The 24,767-nt window shown below is 33.2% G+C and overlaps 1 protein-coding gene across 1 annotated transcript in view; it reads right to left on the bottom strand.

Annotated features, from left to right (window-relative positions):
* The window catches only part of LOC114326602 (clathrin heavy chain), a 76,993-nt gene that overhangs the window by 2,162 nt on the left and 50,064 nt on the right, over positions 1–24,767 (bottom strand). The window contains exons 10-20 of the mRNA XM_028275017.2: positions 24,292–24,548; positions 22,752–22,955; positions 20,439–20,632; positions 20,145–20,348; positions 15,239–15,551; positions 13,900–14,168; positions 13,454–13,635; positions 13,114–13,352; positions 8,170–8,302; positions 6,559–6,840; positions 56–281 (exon numbers count right to left, since the gene is read on the bottom strand). Of these exons, the coding sequence (XP_028130818.2) occupies positions 56–281; positions 6,559–6,840; positions 8,170–8,302; positions 13,114–13,352; positions 13,454–13,635; positions 13,900–14,168; positions 15,239–15,551; positions 20,145–20,348; positions 20,439–20,632; positions 22,752–22,955; positions 24,292–24,548 (2,503 nt within the window). The remainder of the gene's footprint in view (positions 1–55; positions 282–6,558; positions 6,841–8,169; positions 8,303–13,113; positions 13,353–13,453; positions 13,636–13,899; positions 14,169–15,238; positions 15,552–20,144; positions 20,349–20,438; positions 20,633–22,751; positions 22,956–24,291; positions 24,549–24,767) is intronic.

Here is a 24,767-nt window from a genome sequence, read left to right as displayed (position 1 = left end):
TAATTTCTTAACTGTTACACTTTTAGATTTTTTATCTTGGAGTATAAAGACTCACCCATGCCAGGGCCAGCCGTTAGCATAAGTTGGGGTTCTGGTATCATCATTGGCTTGTTCGTTTCTTCAGCAGCCTCGCTTTGTCGTTGGGCATCTGATTGTTCTAGCTTTTCTACTTTTGTCGTCAGTTCTCTAGTTACTTGAATAAGGAAAGGCATTGCGAAGTCCATAATGTTGTGTTTCCATGCTAGTTCAAGGATAACGTCGGGCCGTAACAAGTCGTAGCACTAGAAAATACAGAAAAAGAAATTATAAATAAATAAATCTATCCACAAAAGGCGATAGATAATAAAACGAGATAACAAGCGCGGCTCCTCCTTAGGGTCAATTGGTCAATGACCCCCCTAAAATAATCTCATAAAAATACCAATTTTATTAAAAATATCTTTTATCTAAAACTTCACTCTGAAATATAAAATTCTCTCTCAGCAGTCTGCATTGGCAAAACAAATATAATAGATATAATAACGTCGCGCCTCGCGCTATACACAAGCCCGTGGCTGGGCCGTATTTTAAATTGTCTATATACAGTTCTTATGGCTTATGGACAAATGCATGTAAAATAGAAAAGAGACGGCAGATAGCAATTTCGTGGGCGAGAGTGGGAGTGACCTTTCCGTCGTATACCTCTAGTAGAGTCGACGGCCTCACGTTTAGTTAGTTACCGTCTGCTGACCGCACTTCACGGCAGGTCTATATCGATCGCGGCGTATTTGCGTAATTTATTTTGTTTTGTTGGATTTTTTTGTGATTGTAACAAAAACAAGATGAGTGTTGTTGACGAAATAATTGCCTTAAAATCTGCTGGAACACTAAATTATGAACGGCGGCTTGAGAAAAAAGAAAGTGGTCGACCAAAACCAAACATGAATTTAAAACAAACAACAAAGGATAGGGGTAAGGACATTCAAAGATATTTTAAAGAATCAATGTACAATTTGTGTGATTGGATTTGTGGCTGCAGTGTGAGAAATGCATTTTTTTGCTATCCGTGTTTACTGTTTTCGAATGACGCTGTATGGGCGAAAAATGGAGTAACTGACATTAAGCATTTAAAAGTGAAAATTACAAAACATGCCTCTTCAACTACTCATATAAATTCATCAATGAGTTACGCAAGTTTAGGACGTGTTAACATAAGACAGCAACTTGATAGTGTATATCGTAAATCTGTGCATGACTTTAATGAATTGGTATCTAAAAATAGGTATATTTTAAACAAACTAATCGACTGTGTAAAATTTTGTGGAGTTTTCGAAATTGCATTGCGCGGTCATGACGAAAGTGACAGCTCCAATAATCGTGGAATTTTTCTGGGCCTTATCGATTTTGTTTCTGAACTGGATTTAATGTTTAAAGAACACATTGAAAAAAGTACAGTATTTAAAGGAACATCGAAAACAATTCAGAACGATATTTTAGAATCAATGTTAGCCATTGTGCATACTCATATCATGAAGGAGATTGGCCAGACAAATTTTGTGGCCATTCAAGTAGATGAGACCACAGACAGCTCCAATAAAACGCAGATGATTATCATATTGCGATATGTATTAACTGGTATTGTACATGAAAGATTTTGGAAATTTGTTAACCCCCTAGGTACTACAGCACAACATTTAACTAATGTAATATTGGAAGAACTTCAATTATTAAAAATTAATGAAGCACCTGAAAAATTGATTGCCCAAAGTTACGATGGTGCATCAGTCATGAGCGGTAAACTGGGAGGAGTACAAACAAAAATTAAAGAAATATACCCAAATGCACACTTCATTCACTGCTATGCCCATCAATTTAATCTTATCCTCCAAAAAGCGGCGAGTCAACACAAACCGATAAAAATATTTTTTGCAAATTTACACGGATTTTCGTCCTTTTTCGGCCGATCTCCAAAACGTACGATGGTTCTGGATAGAGTGGTTAAAGTAAGGCTACCTAAAGCTGCGCCTACTCGATGGGCTTTCAATACAAAATGTGTTGAAATTGTATACACTTATAAAGATGATTTAAAATCTTGCTTAGAGGAAATTATTGATGAGGAGCAAGATGGTAACAATATAAATCAAGCAACTGGTTTAAAAAGACATTTGGAAGATGAGCATTTTTTATTTTGGTTAAATTTTTTCCATAAAATAATGCCCCATGTTGATATATTGTTTAAACAATTGCAAATGCGAGACATTGATGTTATATCTGTCAAAAATTGTATCCTGTCTTTTAACAACAATATCCAAATAATTAGAAATACTATTTTGGAATCAGAAGTACCAAGCACATCAACAGCAAAAAAAAGAAAAACTACTGCAGAGGATCCAAAGCGACGAACTGCACTTGAAATTTGTGATATTATTATATCTGAAATAAATCACAGGTTTAGTTTCAATGATCATCTCATGATTTCACAGTTATTCTACATAGAGAAATTTGAAGCATACACTACCAACTTTCCGCAAAATATTTTAAAAATGGTGACGGCTAATTATCCCACAGTGAATATTTCCAAACTAAAATCGGAACTTGAAGTCTTATATTGTCGTGAGGATTTTCGCAATAGTGCTGGTGCAGTAGCCATACTTCAGCTTTTTATTAACATGAATTTGTCTGAAACATTTTCTGAAGCAGTGAAGTTATTAAATATTTTGTGCACACTCCCTATGACAACCGTGGAAAGTGAGAGATGTTTTTCTACTTTAAAAAGAGTAAAAACATTCCTGCGTAATACGATGGGACAACCTAGACTTAGTGCCTTGTCTATGCTGAGCATCGAGAAAACGCTTGTCAAGAGCATTCCAAATTTCAATGAGAAGGTCATAGACTATTTTGCAGAACTAAAGGATAGAAGAATTGACTTAAAATATAAAAATATTTAAAGTAAGTTTCGTTTTAATAAATTTACAATTTATTATACTATAAATATTCCTATCTATATATCAGTCAATAACCTGTTCATACCATTTTTCCTATATTTTTTAAAAGATTTACTCTAAAAAAAGACAAATTTAATTTTCGGAAAACTAGGGTAAATAGTATTGAGTTTTATCTAAGTCTGTATTTTTTATCTAAAATATAAATGCTAAAAGATCTTTTAAATACTTTAAAAAATCAACAGTTTGAAGTTTTCAAACCAAAATGACCCCCCTGAAGATTGACCCACGAGCCGCCGCTGCGAGATAAGATGGTAAAATCTGCACTCGGCTTGATTCTTATTTGGGACTGGGACTCACTCGAAATTACATATTTAAAAACCGTTTTAGCAAAATTTTTAGCTGCCTACACTAGAGCAAAAAATATGTTCTTTGTTTATGCCCATAAACACTCTGATTTTTTTCAAATTTTTTTGGTTCAAAATTGAGCCCATGAAAAATATTTGAATTTTTCAAAAATATTTTAGGTTATGTAGGTAATTTTTGGCAAACTCATAATTGGACGGCGTTATGCATAACTCGACCAAGCGCCAAAATATAGTTTTGAGATAAATGGCTTCAAAGTTTTTCGTTTCTTGGTTGCTTAATGGTCGCTTAATGGTAAGTGGATTAATGTCGCTTGGTTTAATTTTGTTTTTCTTAGTAACCGTTAACGTGACAATAACAGGGATTTTTTCCAAGATAATTTTAGCTATGTGTCACCAGAATCCGCTGTTATCTCGATATTAAAGAAATGGCGCTTGGTCGAGTTATGCATAACGCCGTCCAATTATTTTTCGTATATTTTTTTTCGTTCTTTTGAATGGCGGGATCAGATTTGTTATTTTCTCTCCGGAATATACTCTAAATACGGAAAACTTTTGGTGATTTTCTTCACATTTTAAGCAAATAACCTCATAAATGTGACAAATAACGATTTTTATTTCGCCCGCCCCTTATTCGAGTGGCGAATAAGTTTAGAGTAGCGAATGGTTTAAAGAAGGTTTTAAAATAATTATATATTTTTGCTGGCCTAATAAATACTTTCGGCAATGTGAGAACAGGACTCTACATTTCTGGATCCAATGGCACAGCCATTGTACCCTTGTACCGATATGCTGAATAGTCCAAATGTGAACAACCCAAAACAATGAGACCTCAACAAACAAAAATATGAGTAGTTCAAAGGTACCATATACCCATAGAGTAGAACCTCCACATGTAGAGAAAGATACATGCCGAGTAAATCAAATGTACCACGTAGCCAGACAGTGGTACCTCAAAGGTAGAGGATGATTATAAGATTGTATTCTCCTTTTCATGACCATTTTTCAGTGCGTCACAAATTATAGAAAAAAAGCTAAGTCCGTGATAATACACATTTATGACATTTATTCTAACATGACATTTTAGTTGAATCTGACAGTTGTCAAATTTTGTTTTCAATTTGGAATAAAAACAAATCAATTGTGTCTATTGCATTTATAAAATGGTATTTTCTTTGATTTGTATAGTCTTATAAATTGTACAGATTATATTGATAATATTATTTTATTTAATAAATAATTCTTTTTTGATTATGGCGCCATCTATCGACAACTAGAATAACTAGAAGAAATGTTATAAATGTCTGTAATCACCGACGTGCCTTTTTTTCTGTCACATACAATTTAATGCGTTAGAGAGAAATCGAAAAACTGTTAGGCACTGAAAAATGGTCATGAAAAGGACTAGATATTGTAACGGGTGCAAATAGCATTAACGTTTTCGAATTCCTGATACTGTTGCTTCACCCTGTATGGCAAATCCGTTTCAGAAATTGTGTTTGTTTGTTGCGTGGAAATGTGTGATTCTTTTTCATTGCTCATGAATCTGTAGTATTACGTAATTCGTCCTCGATTCTCATGAATATTTTTTTTAGTTTCTCATTCCGGAGAACGCAGGTTTTAGAAGTGTCATGTTTTGTTAGCCGTTATTCTGTCGTGAAATGGATTGTCGGTTTTTTTATCAAAGGAATTACAGTCGTAAATTCTTCTATAAGTAATTTCTGGCGACTGGAATATGTTATTTTGAAGCTGATTTGTTTACATAGTGCATACCGTTGCGGATAAGAGGCCCTGAGTGTGTTTATATAATCCAACAAGTTTACACGTGCAGTATTGCGAACGATGCGAAAAAGCCTGGGAGAATATTGAGCTCAGATATGAATATCAGAATTTCGTTGATTGAATCCTATTTGCGGGAGAAGAAGTTATTGCCTTTGAAGGCGTGGCTGAAGTTTGCTTGAATCTTTTCTATTCGTTTTGAAATGAAAAGTGGAAATTGGCGAATTTTTTGATTGATGAAACCGGACATCGTTGAGTAGGATGGAAAAATGGGGAGATGGAATGAGTTTTGGGTTGTGGGAGAGTTCGAAGTAGATTCGTGAGCAGTTCTAATTAGTCGAGAAGAGAGATCAGTTCCAAGTAGTCGAGAAGAGGGATCAGTTTTAGAGAGTCTAGAATAAGAAGTTTGTGCCTTTCCGTCAGCAGGCTCTTTGCCTTGCTTGCTGACGGAGAAAATTGTTGAAAATAGTTCAATGGAGAAAATTAGTAGTTTGTATTTAGTACAGTTTCTTTGAGTTTTTGTTCCAGAGCCGAAGTAGGCCTAAGTGGCTGCTGTGGTCGTAGATAATGTAAATTCTCGACCGTATTGTAACGATCCGAAATAAGTATACCTTTAATTTAAGAATATTAATCCCTCTTTTAATTCACACCGATTACTTGCATGACGTAATCATAATAATAAGTGGTCACCGCGAGAAAACTTTTTAAATTCAATTTTCAAACAAATTCCATAACGACAGTCATATTTCTGATCATCCACCGACTAACTGTCACTGTCTAATAAATCATTTTTAAAATTTACTTGTGCATACAATCTGGTTTCACACAATAATTTTGGTTTTGGAATGTGAAAAAGTCACAAAAAGTCCTGACTTTTTGGCCAGATTTTGCGAGGTAGCGTATTTTGTTAGGACGCTCTCGTATTGATATGCAGTTAATTTAATACCAGTTCAATTTGAGACCGTCTAGTTTGAGGCATGTACGAATAAAGTCAACCATATTTTGATTGTTTTACATTTGCTTATCCTGTTGCTCAATTTCCACTACATACCCATTTGGAAAACTAAAGTAATAAATTTTATTTTAATATTTCTCATCGATTCGGAATGTGACGACAGAATCCAGCTTATTTCCTGTTTTTTTTTTTTGAAAATTGAATATTTATTTTCTAAAGAATTTTGTTAAGAATACTCTGCTACATAATATTTTATTATTTCTTGATATCTATGAAAGGCGTAGTTTGGTTTAGTGGGAGTAGTAAACAGATAGAAGTGGACACAAGTGCAGTAGTTCAAATGTACCACGTAATGTTAGACTCTTTGAATTTACCAGGCATATATCTTCAATGTGCGATTCATTAACATTTTTAACATAATGCACGCAAAAGAAAATTTGGGATTTTCACTGTAATTTAAAATTTTTTTGCTCTTCGTTTATGCCTAGAACTGTTTTTACAACGGTTTTTAATGTATAAATAACGGAAAAGTACTTACGTGATACAAACATGCCGAAAAACAATCATAGGCCTTCCTATCCAAGAACCATGCCAGCAACTCTTCGGCCAATTCTTGATTTCTAGATTCAGAAGTGTACTCCATAGCGTCTCTAAATAGTCTATCCTTTTTGCACAGTTCTACGCTCTGCTTCCACCGGTTGTTGCCTTTGTACAAGTAGGCGGCGATGCGTCTGAACTCCGTCAGTTCGTGCTTCTCCAATTTCTGAGCCAAGCCGATGTTGTCGAAGTTATCGAAGGCGTCGATGGACGTTCTCAGACCCTGTAAAAACAAATTGAGTCAAAAATCTACGTCATGTTCAAATATATGACTTACAACTAATAAAATTTGCAAAAGGGTTCAATCAGGACATATTGCGTCAGTATTTACTTTTAAACCACGACAGCTACATATGCAGATGACACAGCAGTGATGTCAGTACATCAGGACCCACGGATAGCTTCTCAACTTCTGCAGACCAGCCTCAACAAAATGCAAACTTGGATAAAACGGTGGCGTTTTCAAACAAATGAAACAAAGTCGGTTCATATTACCTTCAAAAACCGTAAAGGTCGCTGCCCGCCTGTATATATCAACAACCACCAACTAAAACAGCAAGCAACAGTCAAATACCTTGGAATGCACCTAGACCAAAGATTAAACTGGAGAACACACATTTTTATGAAACAACTTGGTCTCAAATTACACAATCTTTACTGGCTGATTGGTCACAAATCCTCACTTTCGATGAAAAATAAAGTACTTGTCTACAAAGCAATTTTGAAGGAAATATGGAGTTACGGGATCCAACTTTGGGGTACTGCATCAAACTCCAATATCGAAATGTTGGAGAGGTTCCAGTCGAAGGTTCTTCGAATAATCACAAATGCCCCATGGTATGTTGCAAATAATATTATGAGACGCGATCTAGAAATTGCCACAGTAAAAGAAGAAATTACTAACTTCGCACAGAAATATGAAGACAGACTGACACAACATCCAAATTAATGTACTAGGCAGAAACCTGATTAGACAACCAGTCAGACGAAGACTTAGACGAAATACACCTATTAGTGATTTACCATCGCGATTTTAGTTATATGTGCCGTAATTCCCAGAGACAAACAATTTTATATCTATGTAAAATATTTTTGTAAAGAAAATGATTAATGAATCATTTTCTGTAAGTCACCTACACTGGTGGTCACAACATTTACTCATTGTAACTTGTTTTACAGATTGTAAATAAATTGGGAGGTTAAATAAAAAGAATTACTTTCACATTGACATCATCTAATACTTTGTCACAGTTATTTGTACCTGTTATTTTTTAGGTGTTTTTTTTGTACTGTGTTTTGTATGTGTGACTGTTCCAGTGTGTTAAGGTGGTCAGGGTAGTTATACTGTAGTATAGTATCTACAGTACATTTTGTGTATATTGCGTAAGAGTCTCGCTCATATTATCAGATAATATAAACACAGTAGTTCAAATGAACATCGCAATTAGAGGTGGAACATGAAACTTTAGCATTCATTTTCAATTTTATTAATATTACTTACAATCATATAGTAATAAAATAATAATATAGTAACAAAAGCATGTAAACATACCTGGAAGTCTTCTTCTTCGATAAGTAGAGAGTTGAGGGCCTCGTTGATAGCTTTGTTGTTCAAATTTTGCACAGACCGGAGATAGGATTTAACCAACTGTAAGTGTCCTGTTTTTGTAAAGAAAGAAACAGCCCTAAAACAACAGAATTTGTTACACATTTATTAAAATTATAAAACCTACCTAAACGCACTTCAAAACATACAAATCATCAACACACATTCTTATAATACACTTCTCCAAGAAATCAATGTACCATCTTAAAATTGAGATATTTTTCATGTCTCGAATTTACTAAACCTGTTGTCCGATTTGAGTGATTTTTGTAATATTTTATAGCCTTATTCTTTAAGAATATCGCTGTAATAATGTTGTTGCTAGACAGGTAAATGTCATTGTATACCGGATGTAACAATCATACTGTATTTTTTTCTCAAAGTTAGGAACACCCTGTGGAATATTCTAGCCTTTATAAACTATTGAAATTAAAACTCAATTGTAGCCTTAAGCTTTCTTAACGTTTTGTTTTTTTATTCATTCGCCTATTTTCGATAATAAAAGAGATATGTACTTTTATATTACAAATGAGGTATGCTATTTGGTCTTATATCATTCCAAATCTCCAGAGCTACTGTTTCTCCCTCTTGTATGGTTCTAGGAGGTGGCAAACGCTGTCGTAGTCTTCTGCCAATTATGTTCCACAAATTTTCGATCGGGTTAAGATCTGCACTATGCGGTGGCCAATTGAATCGTTGAGATCTAACAGGATAATATTCCATTTTTTTGTCGAATTTATTTAAGACAGCAGTTTTGTTCATTTGACCAAGCTCTACAGACTTAGAAAACATTCCAACACATTAAATAGCTAAAATGTGATGGAATGTTATCTCTTTGACTAAGTCTGTAGAGCTTGGTCAAGCGAACAAAACTGCTATCTTAAGGGGATGGGTACGTATTTTCGGCTGCAATGCTATTCAAATGGGGATTAATTTTTTTCGAATCCTGAGAAAACTATTTTTAGTAAGTATTTTTGAAAAATTTAAACACAGAATGAAAGATTACGTTATTAGCGAGGACCGAAAGTTCCTGAGAATTTCTAGAATGTTTATTTTAATAAGTTACAGGGGTGAAAAACTAAGAGAAAATTTAGTGTGATTTTTAATTTCAAATATCTGATTCAAAATCAACTTTTTATTTATTCTAAGGGACTTTCGGCCCTCGGTAATAATTTAGTCTTTCATTCTGCGTTTAAATTTTTCAAAAATATTTATTGGTTTTTTCAGGATTCGAAATAAATGAACACAATGTCCGGCGTAATATTTTCCAAATCTATCTTTGTCTTAACGCACTCAGTCGAATAGAATATTGTCAGCATATTGTCAGTCAGACAATGACAATCAGTGACAATTTTAAATATTGGACATGGCATCGAGAATATTTTGAGTTGTTGATTAAATAATATTGATATACAGGGTGATCAACTTCTGTGACAAAGTCCAATATATCTGTTATTATACAATATATGAAAAAAAGTTGTGAATAAAAGTTATAGAAACCTTTAATGTACACATTTTAAAATTAGTGAGAAATATACAGGGTCCTCCATAACACGGTGCCAAACCAAAGTTATGTTTTTTTAAATGGAACACCCTGTATTTTATTCAAAATCTGGTTTCTCTACATTTTTCTGATTCTAGAGATATAACACTTGTCTAGGGTTATACTGAGTGTTTCAAAGTTACGAGCACTTTTATTAAAAAATCATACTGATTTGATTGCCCTGTATGTTCTTAACGGTGTTATATAAACTTATTTTTTTTAATGATTTTGACTATCAATATTAAAGTAGTTTTGTAACAATGTACAATTTTTTATAACTACACAAATTGTATACAGAGTAAGTCAAAATGTAAATACAAGATTTTCTTCATAATTTTAAATAGAACAATCGAAAAGTTTTATCACTATACTTACATTATCTTTTAAATATTCCCTATACCTAAAGTTATTGGTTTTCGAGATATTTTAGTTTTATTGTCGATAACAACATGTATTACTTAGTTATTAATAACAATACTTTATTTTATTAAAATTTATTAAAAAAACTAAATTAAATAAAAAAAATGTCCAACGTACTTGAAGTGGTACAAAGGTGTTCAACATGACCTTTCATAACGTAAAATTGTGTCTGTTTACACTACCATTTTTGTGGAATGTTGCTTCGTCTCCAAAAAAAAAGGAACAAACTCAAAAAAATCTCTCTGTATAACTATTTGTTGTGACCATTCTTCGTTCTAAATTTTCCTCAACAAGTTCCTGATGTAATTGTATATGATATGGGTGCATGTTGTTTTTCTTGAGTATGTTTTGAATAGATCCATAACTTATATCTTGCTCTCTTGTAATATTTTAAATACTTGTATGAGGATTTTCTGTAACAGGCAGTAAAACATTTAATTCATTTTCATCCGTAATAATGATTTTTGTTTTTTCCTTTGCTTCATTAACAGAACCAGTACGATTAAACCTGTCTAATAAGTTTTCAAATGCTTTCTTATTTGATTGTTGACGCTACGGACACCGTTCCTTATAAATTCTTGTGGCAACTAATGAGTTTTTTAAACACTCTCCTAAAATCCATATCATGTCTGTCATTTCTTCACGACTAAAATTTATTGTTAGGTAACAATAATTATAACAATATGGCAAACAATTATAATCAATAACAAAAATAAAAACGTACAGATAATTAAAATCTTACATCTGAAAGTTATTGTGTCAATTATTTCAAAGCCACCTTAAACAAGAACTTGCAGCAATTTATAGTTCCCATTTCTTCGCGGAAAATTAATATCATTTTGTTAGTAAATATAAAATTGTCGTTATTAAATAAACTTGGAGAAAAAATGAAATGCAGTCTAATTTTAATTATAATTAACAAACTCATTGGAGGTTTCTAATCTTAAGGGTAATTAATTTACTGTAATAAACGTATCTATGAGTTATCAGCAATAAAACTAAAATATCTCGAAAACTAATAACTTTAGGTATAGGGAATATTTAAAAGATATGCAAGTATAATGAAAAAACTTTTCGATGGTAGTATAAAATACAGGGTCTTCCATTTAAAAATATGAAGAAAATCTTTTATTTGCATTTTGACTTACCCTGTATACAATTTGCATAGTGATAAAAAGATTGTACGTTGTTGCAAAACTACTTTAATATTGACAGTCAACGGCAGTAAAAAAATAAGTTTATATTATACTGTTAGAATCATACAGGGCGATCAAATCAGTATGATTTTTTGATAAAAGTGCTCATAACTTTGAAACACTCAGTATAACCCTAGGCAAGTGTTATATCTTTTTAATCAGAAAAATGTAGAGAAACCAGATTTTGAATAAAATACAGGGTGTTCTATTTAAAAAAACATAACTTTGGTTTGGCACCGTGATAATGAGAACCCTGTATATTTCTCACTAATTTTAAAATGTGTACATTAAATGTGTCTATAACTTTAATTCACAACTTTTTTTCACATATTTTATATTAACAGATATATTGGACTTTGTCACAGAAGTTGATCACCCTGTATAGTGTATTTGATAAATAATTGATTTAAGACGTGAACTTAATAAAAAGTTATTTATTGTGTATTATTTGTGGAACATCCAAGCAAAGAATACATCAGGATAATATATTCTGGGATCCAAGTATTTTGTTGTTAAAGATGTTCAAAATTGTAAGCGTTCCATAGTAACAATATATTATTAAAAAATCACTTCAACACTTTTCCTCTTTTCTCGATTAAGTATTAGTTTTTGTTGTACATATAAATTATTATAATCACTAAATACATAGTTAGTGAAAAAATTATCACATTTATTAACTGAATTAATAATTTGCAATTATGCAAATAACAGTTATCCAAGAACATTCAAAAGCCGTCTCTTTAAGTTAATGATGACATTTTCAAGTAGAATGACATTCTAGTAATGTTTACGTATCCATACCAGTGTGAATTTTACTACACGTAATTTGCCGTGTAAAGACAGAAAAAGTAGGGATAGCCGTAAATTTTGCAAAAAATGGAATATTATCCTTTTAGATCTCACCGATTCAATTCAAAGTCCGAAGATTTACCTGTTGTAAATACATATTCGGTTACAGTCTGTGCAACGTGACGTCTTGCATTATCGTGCATTAGCAAAAAATTGTTACCTATATAAGGAGCCGATAGCATGGTAGCTAAGTACTTCGCTATGTAAGGTCACTGCTTGAACACACTCATCGCGGGTCAAATTCCTTGTAGCTCGTTCCATTTCCACCAAACAAAAAAAAATACGGACTTAATTGAAACTTTAAATAATAAATCTACCTACTAATTTTCATAACAAACCAGAAACTTTTTGACTGTTAACAATTTGACATTTATCAAATTGTTAATTTCTCACAACCTACTTTACGCTTGTTTATTAAACTAAGCAGAAAATTAGGATATATTGATGAAAAACATGGCTAGTTAAAGTACCTAACTTTTTTATTATCCCACATAAGCGAGTGAATCAAAAAACAAAATGTTAAGAAAATCTAAGGCTATAGTTGGGTTTTAATTTCAGTATTTTATAAATGCTAAAATATTTCACAGGTTGTTGCGAACTTTGAGAAAAAAAAAACAGTTTGATTGGTACACCCGGTATATAAAGACAATTTACCTGTCTTGCATCAATATTCTTACAGCGATAATGTTAAAGAATAAGGCTATAATATGTCACAAAAAAAATCACTTAAATCGGACAACAGGTTCAGGAAATTGGAGACATCAAAAATGATCCGTTTTTAAGGTGGTGCGTTAATTTCTTGAGGAAGTGTAGATAACATTGCAAAAATTGGAAATCTTTATGTTTTGGAGAAGTGTAAAAAAATTAAAAAAAAAAGCCTACCTAGTATGATCCATCCTGGGTGCCAACACCAACAAAAGGTCATTTAACAACAGCGGTTTGTAATCCAAGTAAAATTGAATAGCTCTATAATAAAGTTCGATATTGGCAACTTTTGTAATAATATCCTTGAAATGACCTTCGCGCCAAGCTTCGGTGGGATGAGCCATCATGGCTAACACAGCGTTATCATATTCTTCATATTTGTCATACAAAAACACTAGCTCTGCCCACAAATGTGCCTAAAAAATAATAAAGAAATATAGCATCATATAAATCGAGAGAAAGGGTTTGAGAGAGATCAAATAAAGAAAAATTAGTTGACAAAATACACATTTCTTACTTGTTCAGCTGCCCTAAGAACTTTGGGGATATTCACTCGAGACCAGAAGAGTTCCAGATGTTCGCGCATTTTGGCGGGCTTATATTTGGAATACAAAATTGCTAATTCGGTGAACATACCCATGTGTGCCCTTTCCAAGCCCAATGCTGCTTCCAATAGGCCGATTAATTCTTCAAAGTATCCTAAAAGAGACATTTCATGAAAACGATAACATAAACAACGTATTTATTCTCGCAGATCCTGCCGACTGCGCCAATTATGAAAAAAATTTTGATTTGAAAAAATATTGAGATACCATCGTTAACCAAGGATACAAAAGTTAATTCTAATACAAACAAAGAAGTCGTATAGAAATTACATGTAGTTAATTTATTTCTGTTCAAGAAAGATCAAAATCTGGAGAAATAGACACTTGTTATTATAAGCGGAAGACAAAAAAAACTTACCTCTATCTTGATAATAATTAATCAAATCTTGCAACTCATCAGCATGTACCACGATGTGCATACCACACATCTGAGCCAATCTGAATTCTTCGGCATCGACGCAAGCAAAACACACTTCCTTCCATGTTCTGGTACTATTAGCCTTCCTAGCACTGTCAACAGCTCCCTGGAATTCTTTTAGATGCACTAAAGTAATAGCTAGACGAGCGAAGTTGGATACATTGTTGTAGAGTAGCTTGGCGGCATCATACATCTTGTCGTCAAAGCACCTATAGAAGAGTATAAGGTTCAGTAAGTTCTTTATAAAGAAAAGAACCATAAAACTTATAGACAAGATGAAAACGGCGGGTTCGTTGGAAAATATATTCCCATGAGACTTTTTTGCATAATCACATTCGTGAGACACCCCGGAATAAGGTTCAAGAATTCGCCCACGCGAAAAGTGGTCCAAATTTTTTTTAATCAAATTGCAAAAATAGATTGTTTTGGTGCGGACAAATTTTTTTTAGGTTTTTTGGACCATTCTGGACAAAAAAGGTCTCTTGTAATTTTTCTCTAAACTTGAGAGTTTTCGAGTTATAAGCAATTTAAAATTTGAAAAACGCGAATATGGCCATTTTTAAGACTTAATAACTCGGTTAAAAATTATTATTATGAAGGTCAGAAAGTGACTAAATCAAAGTTTAAAGCCCCCCCCCCCTGCATGATCCTGAACGTGTCATTCATTTATTACTAAGCTGTTATTTTTAATTATTATTAATGAGCCGTAAGATCGTATTGACGCGGCTATAAATGTGAGTGCGAGTAAGATGCACCATTGACTGCCGGAATGGCATCGCTCTCGCACTCACCATTGACGGCAGCCTAATACGTGCAGGGCGCTCATTATTATTACTTATAAATAACAGCTTAGTAATAAAATAATGACAAAAATTTCTTCAGGATCTTATAGAGGTGGCTTTAATCTTTGATTTAGTCACTTTCTGACTTTCATAATAATAACTTTTAACCGAGTTATTGAGCCTTGAAAATCGCCATTTTTCGTTTTTTTAGAGAAACTTTAGAGAAAAATTATAAGAGACCTTTTTTGTCCAGAATGGTCCAAAAAACCTAAAAAAATTTGCCCGGGCCGAAAATATTGATTTTTTCAATGTGATTAAAAAAAATTGAACCACTTTTTACGTGGGCGACTTCTTGAACCTTATTCTGGGATGTCTCACGAATGTAATTATGCAAAAAAAGCTCATGGGAATATTTTTTCCAACGAAACCGCCGTTTTCGCCTTCTCTATTAAGTAATAATTTACTTTAATTCTGAAAGTATAAATTCTAATACATACCTATCACCAATCTTCTGGATATCAGCATGGTTGGGTCCACTGATGAATTCTTCCAAATCAGCCAATCTTCCGGTCTTCGCGTACGAATAAATCAATTCAGATTCGATGTAGCTCTCTCTGGCCTTCTTTCTTGCCATCTGCAAATACCGCACTAAGTCCTCCCAGCTATTATTTTTCGAAGCGGTCTCAACGACGTCCTTATAAGCTGAAGGATCATCAGCTTTAATGTAAGAATCGATTGCTTCCTTGACTAAGCCTTGGTTCAGTTGCGCTTTGGCCAGCTGACTCCATACGGCCGGTTCATTGCAACGTTCTGCAAAAAGAAAATTTGTAATGAATGATATGGTCCCCAAATCCATAAATACGCCTGTTCATTTTTGTAACTACCATTAAGCCATCTTAACAGCTTATCAGTTGCTCGAATGTACAGTTACGAGCATTGAATAGTTTACAGGCTTACGTATCTAGGAGCCAATTTTTTTAATTTTTACCTCGTTTAAACCCACCTTTTAAGTCAAAGTGACGTTAACAGTGGTGTATCTACAATGGGTTGATTAAAGTTAAAAAATAAAAATAATATAAAAATATTTTACAAAATTTAACAAAAAGGATCGTATAGAAAAAGGTTTTTTTGTTGAATAAAATGGATTATGGTCTTAATAGGTAACGAAAATAGGGAAATATGGTATTAAAATATCCATTTTATTTTAAATCTATTTTATATTAAATAATGATAAACAATGTTAAATAATAAACAATAATTTGTGTAATTCCTATACGTTCAGTGCAAATACTGCCCGGAAACGCTTGTCTCGTTAGCTTTTTGAGCTCTGGCAAAAGGAGATTCTCTCAAATAATCTACTAACAACTCATCCTGTTGATCTGTGGAGATCTTCTGCCTCCTTGATCCGCCCAACCTTGCTATACAGTACAGTGATAATTATCCCATCTTTCTTTGATTTCCCATATGCGCATATGGCTCACGTACAAATCTGCAGCAACTTTCCTTAGTGAACAACATTCTTCGAGTTTGGCAATTGCTCTTGCTTTTTGCATATCACTCAAATGCATTCTAACCATTTTGGAGGAGTTTGATATCGTTTTATTTAATTTTATTTTTCAATACTAGCGAATTTTTTGACAAGCATTGACTTTTTGAAATTTTTTGACTTTGACATTTATCAAATTCGTACGACACTGCAATTGTAGAGTATTACAATATAAAAATTAAGGTGTAAACTATTCAGTGAACGTAACTGTACCTCGTGCCCAGGAATGAAGAAAGAAATCCAAGTCAATCGGAGGAAAATGAGGAGGAACATGTAGGGGAGAGTGGGGCACATTCGGCCTGGGGGCAGATTCAGCCACTGCAACTAAAATTTTAAATAAGCAGAATTTCGCACAGATTTTTCGCTAGAAATGGGGCAGCAATCCATCTTCACTTTACTTGTTGGTATTTCTGCAATAAACAGCGTCCAAATATTTGTTTTGTTTTTAAGTGTGTTTTTTCAAGCTAAAGGTAAGTTTTAAAAAAATTATTTTATGCAATTTAGATAGTTGCTGTCCACATATTTTTGTAACAATTTGCTCATATTAGGTTGAAAATCTCTAGTTTCAGAATATGTATTGACATAACCTCTAACTTAGACCAGAAGGTCACAATAAATTTTTCACGTTTGCAAAGTCAGGCGGGGCACTTTCGGCCGGCCTAATGGGGTACATTCGGCAGTGGCTGATTTTGCCCTACACTAATGTAATAGTAGTTTTAGTGATTATTAATTTTTTTTTTTTTTGTATTGCATGGTAGGAAATTACCAAAATAAAACAGATCGAGCAAATATAAGTGAGCAGCGCGTAACAAATGCTCTACAAAATGTTTTTTCAAGAAATATGTCCCAAAGGGGAGCAGCCAGAGATCATGGAATAGTAATGCTTTCGTTTCCTCCGCATACGTCCCATAAACTTCAACCACTTGATGTGGGAGTTTTTGGGCCTTTTAAAAGTAAATGCTCTTTTGCCTTAAATTAGTGGATGATAAATAATCCGGGAAAAACTGTTGCTGTTAAAAATATTCCAAAAATTACAAAACAACCATAAATCATTTAATACAACCTACATAATTGGTGTAAACTTTATTATAGCCACATCTTTGTTGATGTTAGTTATTACTGTTGGAAATTTAAAAAAAAATATCATATCACAATCAGTTTGCTGAGGTAACACATGGTAACTATTAAGTCACATTGTCACATTGTTCGGTTTGATCTTTGACACCTTTCAGAAACATCACTCAACTTTCATTCAGTTGCCATAAAGTCATCGAAATGTAAACAACTCAATTTTTTGCATCCCACATATTGGGAATTTAAATACCTTACCTTAGGGCATTATTCCTGTTGTCATTTGCCCATCACAAAACATTTTAAGTAAATATGCATCTGTAAAGCATAAATTTTATATTTGAAGGGTTATTACCCCTATATTTCTTTGGTGGCTCAGCTAGCATCCAGACTGTGAGTATAACCGCTTGTTTTAAACCTTAGTCAGAATTTAAATATCAATTTTACATTAATAAAATAGGTTATACTTACTTTTAGGTCTTACACTGATGATGATTTTGTAATAAAATCGAAAACGTTTTGTTTTGATGTAGCCCTTTAGGGATTTTAATAAATTTTATACCTTTTACAAAGGATTTATTCCAATTTTTGTGATTGATGGTATACAGCCAACTACAGGAAAACTTTTCTTTCCTTGTGGATTTTTTAACCATTTTAGAGGCATTTTCGCTTAGAAATATTACAAGCTCCTTTGAAAAACCAGGAATATGGCCCCTTAATTCACAAGCATTTAGTGATGCAGATTTTGATGCCACTAATGTCTAAAGAATGAATCAAGGCGTGAAAATATCTCAAATCAAGATGCAGATTTTGAAATAAATAATCAGCCATCTACTTCAAAAAGTGCTGGCGCAGGCCCTGATGACTCTGTACAAGATAATAATGAAAAGTCGGAGATCGACAGCGACGAAACAGTTTCGAGCAAAATTCTAAGTCCGGAATATGTAAGACCTTTCCCAAAATCTAGAATTTATACAGAAACTCCCGAAAAACAGTGATTGGAAGAAATAGAAAATGAAAAAAAAAATAAAAGAAAAAGTGAAATCAGAAAAAGAGGACAGTACCTAATCTAAGAAAGAAGCAAACAATTTTAACCAATAGGGATGAACAAGTAAAGAAAGCAAGAATCCAAAAAATAAAAAAAAAAGTTTTTGATGGCAGCTCTAGTAGTGAATCGGAAGTTAGTATTTTTTGTAACGACTTGGATGCCAATGAAAGTTTTGAACTTTTTGAATCCGGCGAGGAACTCATAAAAGACACTTTCATATTAGTAACATTTGAACTGAAAATAACAGTAGCTTACTATGTTGGAAATGTGGTTGAAAAAATATCTGACTCTGAATATTTTGTCAAATATTTGCGGCGCAGGGAAATTCTAATAAATTTTATTTTCCTCAAATAGAGCATACAGAAACCTGCGAAAAATCAAGTATTCATGCCAGACTACAACTTTGAAGGAATTACCGTTAAGAAAATATCTTTGTTAGTTATTAGTTAATAATGTTTTTTTTAATTCATTAGTTCTTTTTTGATGTGCGAATTTTCTTACTTTGCCATATTTTGTATGTTCAAAACAATAATCAACTATTTTATTAACGTTAAAAAAAAGATTTTATTAACTTTAATAAAATCATTTTTTTTGATAAAATTGTGGCTCATCTTCCATTGAAGATAGTTGATTATAAAAATGCCACAAGGAAATAGCTTCAGAACAACATTCAAAACAATGTTTGATAACTCTTCCTAAACAGTTTAACTTGTAACAATGTCGTTTCTATATACCTTAACACATTAAGGCCCAAAGTGCCCCTTGGCCTGGCTGATTGTACCCCAACTGGGGGCAAAATCAGCCAGAGTGTAATATATTTTTTTTATTTATTAACAAAAAACTAAAATATATTCAACAAAATTATTTTACTGTTTAAATGAACAAAAGTACAAATTTTACTTTTTTGTTTGCAAGTTAAATATAATGAAACATTTTTTGTATTTTTTTACCTAAAAACAATTATGGGGCCGATTGTGCCCCACTCTCCCCTAGTATTCAAAATCACTGATGATTTAGGAAACTTTGTACGGAGCCATGAAAACGATATGTGGTTTTCATGGCTTTTCCTCAACCAGTAGTTCAGATGTACCAAGTAACCAGACGAAGCAACCTTAATATACAGAGGATGATACATGACTTCTTCTTGTGGTGCTGTGTCCTTTATTGGAAGTTAGCGACTACACTGGCAAATCTGTCTCTGTCCAATGCGACTCTGAACAAAGATGTTGAGTCAAGACCGGTCAGTCTCTCGATATTTTTAAGCTATGAAATATGGAGTCTACCGGGACCCCGTTTTCCTTCAATCTTCCCCTGGATGATCAGTTGCGCGAGGCGGTACTTTCGTTTCTCATTATGTGTCCCAGGTAGCTAACTTTTTTTTTAACTTTGATGATATTATACGATGATACATGAGAAGTAGTTCAAATGTACCACATGCTCAAGAATGGAGAAAGAAAAGCAAGTCAAATGAAGGGAAATGAGGGGAACAAGCAGTACTCAAGATGGCTGAAACATTAAAAGGGAAATCCTTCCAGTTGGCTGTACACCATAGTTAAAAACTAAGGAAGTCTTTTACTTCTTCAGTAAGAATTAAGAAAGTTATGGATGTTTTTCCAGAACTCTCAGTTTTGATTAACGTTTTTTATTCTGGCCAATTACTCGACAACTGACCATTATATTCTAATCTAACTGAAATTATCACTTTACAATTGCTACCAATAAAAAAAATAAATTTTACCTGCGAATTCGTAAGCACGATCCAGGTTGTTGACTTGTTCGATCAATACTTGAATAGCTGAGGTGTTGACATCAAATTTCTTGAAAATAGCGAAAGCTTCTTCATAGAGATGGTTGTTGATGGCTATATTCGCGATATCAGGGGCATCGTAGTTATCCAAGCGGTTGATGTAGTCCATAACTCTTGTAGCATCGGCTTTGATTGCTATATAAAATGAGAAAAGCATTAAAACATTATAATTCGTCGTGCAAGAGGAATCTACGAACTCTACTGATTTGACGTGTTAACACTTACCTGTTAGGATAAGCAAATTTTGAAGGTTTCTATGCTCGGAGAACACAGAACTATCCAATACAATCTTTTCCAACAATTCAATGAGCTCATTTGGTAAATCAGCTGTCATGAATGCTTTAACGGTAACAGAGATATCTTCGGGGTCTTGGGTTTCACTTAAAGCTGTTTGCACTACTTGGTCTATCAACTGACGTCTAAAAAACAAAACAGATACATTTATATGACAAGAAAAACAAGCAAACTCTGAAATATGACTCCAGAAAATGAATAGAAAGCTTGACGGGGATTTACCAAAGAGGCAAATAGTTAAAAGTTGAAACATTGGCGTAACATACACATTTGTAAAGCATAAAAAATGATCCAACTCTTGAAGATGACTCCACAAAGGAAGTCAAAAGTTTTGGCGGGGTTTCCCCATCTCTGTTGTTTCTAGTATTTTTTGTCTCCGATGTGTCAGTTCGTGTTTCTGCTAGCTATGTCATTATTATCATCACTTTTTCTATTATGACTCCTTCCAACTCTAATTTACATCATAGTAGATTTGCTGTTATAACCATGCATTTTTTTGTCTATTTTACAGTAAATTGGTGCAGCATACGTTGTAAATCATCTTCACTTGGAGAGATTAGTATTGTGACGTCTGCATAGCAGATTATTTTACATTTTTTTTCATTTGCTATCCTTTTTTAGTTCTTACTTTTTTTTGTTATGTCATCAATGATCAGGTTGAACAATAGAGGACTCAGGGAATCCCCCTGTCTTATTCTGTAACGTTGCAAACGTCACATCTTTGATATTTTATTTTTAAATAATTATTTTGCCTTATTTTCTTTAATATTTCATTAATAATTATCTTCTAATTGGTTTACCCATTTTCCCCTTTAAAAATCGGTTGGCGCTCTCATTTATTATCCTCTTTTATTATCCTCTGTTATTTCTATTTAATATATTTCTTTTCATCTAAAATCTAAATCATCATTCTGAACGCACCTCGTACATACTTAATCTGTAAGTATCTGTCTCAATTCGGAACATGCCCGCCACCTATGTCGCACTGTCATGAAAGTGTCACTTCATCCGTCATCCCTACTCCCTGACAGACTGGAAGGGAAAAATTAATCCTTAAAAAGGCATGTAATTCCAAAAATAAATCATTTTCATTTCAATAAATCTTCTTCCTCTTGGGGTGAGTTACAAACAGTTTTTTTTTTAATAATTTCTTACAGTCATTATATTTTATCTAACTTTCAAATGTTCAACCATGTGTTTGGTTTCTATATTTCTTTTCATCTATTAATATGCACGTTTAGTAATCAAAATTTTAACTATTCTCATCTAAATTCTATGTAATTTACCCTTGCCAATTACTATTTCTGAATACTATTTGGCAAAGGTACATTTTGGTTTTTTCTTCTTGATTGTTGATATGTGTTCTACTGTTACAGTTTTTTGGAAAGAGATCAACCTTTCCCTCTTCGGGAACCTGAGCCTCACATCACCGGTGATGCACACTTGAAGGCAAAGACAATGACATCCAGACTGCACAACCACCACCTCTAGCTGCAGGGGCCTTGCGCCAAAGATCCGCCCAGGCCTACGAGAAGTCTACAACAGCAGTGCCATACGACATCAAGAAGATACCATCAGCTACCAAAAGCCATAAGTATAATCCAGAATTGTTAGTTTTTGGCAAGAATTTGAATACATTTGTTAATGCAATTTACTAAGTCATTTTATTTATTATATCTTTATGAACAATAAACATGATTGGTTAAAATTATTGTTTTGTTTGCTTCCATTCCAATTTTCAGAGTTCATTCTAAGGTTAGGACAAGACGAACACACACCTGAGTGACTGAGCTAAGCTAAGGGTGTAACGATGGCTATCTTGGTTAGTTGAGGTAATATTTTCGAATATTGTTTCAATTAGCTGGGGTAGTCCATCGCTTTTTCGTTACAATTCCATTGCCAGCTTCAATTGAGTCAATTAGTTCTTCTTCTACTTTTACTTTTATTGTGTTGATCTGTAGATGTTTTCGATCGTAGATTATTCCTAGAGGTTTATCTCATGCGTACAATAAGTACATAACATTCTTTAATTTGACCCTATCAAATGCATTCTTAAGGTCCACGGAACATAACATGCCGGTTTGATCATATTTATGTTTCAATAAGATAAATATAGATAAACCAATTAAATGACAAAGGTCTCAGCTACTTTTCAAAAAAAAATTAAACAAAGTTTCCAGTAATTTAACAAATGCAACGTTGCCAATTATACTCAAATTTTTTGCTCAAGTGTTGTATATTTACCTGTAAGGATTGCTCTCGTTCAAAACCTCAGCCCATAATTCTCCGTCACGTCTACGGACCAAATAACGAGCTTCAGACTTAAATAGAGAGTTTTCGTTACATACAGCTATCAGTTCTCTGTCGCATTGGCCTCGTTCGTAAGCAACGCAAGCCAGATGTGGATCGCGCTTTTCGCAATAACGTCCCACAACTCGGGAATCGTACCTGAAAAATAATAAATACAGTGTTGCCACCTTGTGCAATATTTCGTGATTCTTGCTAAATAAATATGTATACTCATACAGAGTGAGTTTTTTATGTATGGAAATTCTCAATTATCTCGGAAAGGGCTTGTACGATTTTTTAGATTTTGGTGGGCAGGGGTTTTCTAATGCGGCCGGTATTATAGTGATAATTACATTGTTGTCAGATCTTCCGTTTTTCTGGAAATATAATGAACTTTATTATTTCAAATGGTATATCCTGTATATTTTTTGGGTTTTGAAGTCCTTAAGGAATACTGATTATTTTTCATATTATATTCCCTATACCTAAATGCCATAATTTCGGAGTTGTTGCTACATTTGTTTAAAAAAAGTTAAAACAAATTATAAAAATCAATTTTTTCGGCCCGGGTAAACATTATTTTAGATTCTTTGGATCATTGGGAACAAAAAAGATTTTTTGTAATTTTTCTCTAAAAGTAATCGTTTCCGAGTTATAAACAATTTAAAACTGAAAAAAAAATGAAATAATTACCATTTTCAAGGTTCAAAAATACAAATCAAAAATATTATTTTTGAAACTGTAAAGTCCCCAAATTCAAGTTCAAGCCTCATTTTATCAGTTACTGATAAATAATTTGAGCTTGTTTCATTTTAAAACATTGTTTTTTAGTTGTTAATGCATTCCGATCGCCCGTCTTCTCATATGCGCTTTATTAACAAATTAAAAAGCGATGTTTTAGAATAAAACGTACCAAAAAGTCTTATGGCGAGCTCCTAGAAGAAGGGTTGAGCTTGAATTTAGGTACTTCGTAACGTCAAAAATTATATTTTGATGTGTGTCTTTGAACCTTGAAAATCGTCATTAGTCGATCTCTCCAGTTTTAAATTGTTTATAACTCGAAAATGATTAACTTTGGAGAAAAATTACAGATCTTTTTTGTTCCCAATGAACCGAACGTAAAATGATGTACATCCGATCTGAAAAACCTTATTTATTTGTTTAATTTTTTTTAATAAATGTAGCAATAACTCCGAAATTAAGACATTTAGGTATAAGGAATATAACATGAAAAATAATCAGTATTTCTTAAGGACTTCAAAACGCAAAAAATATACAGGGTGTTCCATTTGAAATAGGAAAGTTCGTTAGATTTCCAGAAAAACGGAAAGTATGACAACAACGTAATTAGCACTATAATATCGGCCGCATTAGAAAACCCCTACCCACCAAAATCTATAAAAATCGTGAAAGTCGTTTTCGAGATAATTGAGGGTTTCCATACATAAAACTCACTCTGTATAACTGATCACATTTTTGTTTAGAGATGACTCACCATTGATTTTCCTTCAAGAATCTTTCGGCATTGTTGTTGGAATCGATGTAGATCTTGGCCAAAGCATTGTGCGTAGCTGGCTCGACACATCCTTCGTGTACTCTGCTCTCCAACCAGGGCAACAACAGTTTCAATCTGTTCCTCTTTTCTACTTCTTCTACTAATTCGTCAGTGGAGAACTGGCCTCTGACGACAAGAATTAGGTTTTTGATTATGTCTTCGGAACAGTCGACATCTAAAAGACCTCCTACCACAACCTGAAAAGGTATAAATTTATTATAAAATTATATATAATTTTCTCATTATAATATAAAATAAATCTCCCTTCATTATATCTCTCAGTTCTTGGTTCATTCTTCTTCTCATTTCTTCGTTTTCAATTCTTATAGGACCCATAATTCTTAGAATTTTTCTTTCGAATATTCTTAATTTTTCTTCACCTTTGTTATTATAAATAATAGTCTGGATTTCTGTAT

Source organism: Diabrotica virgifera, chromosome 3, assembly GCF_917563875.1.
Source record: "Diabrotica virgifera virgifera chromosome 3, PGI_DIABVI_V3a".
Classification (NCBI taxonomy): Eukaryota; Metazoa; Arthropoda; class Insecta; order Coleoptera; family Chrysomelidae; genus Diabrotica; species Diabrotica virgifera.
This window is presented reverse-complemented; position numbering and strand designations above follow the sequence as displayed.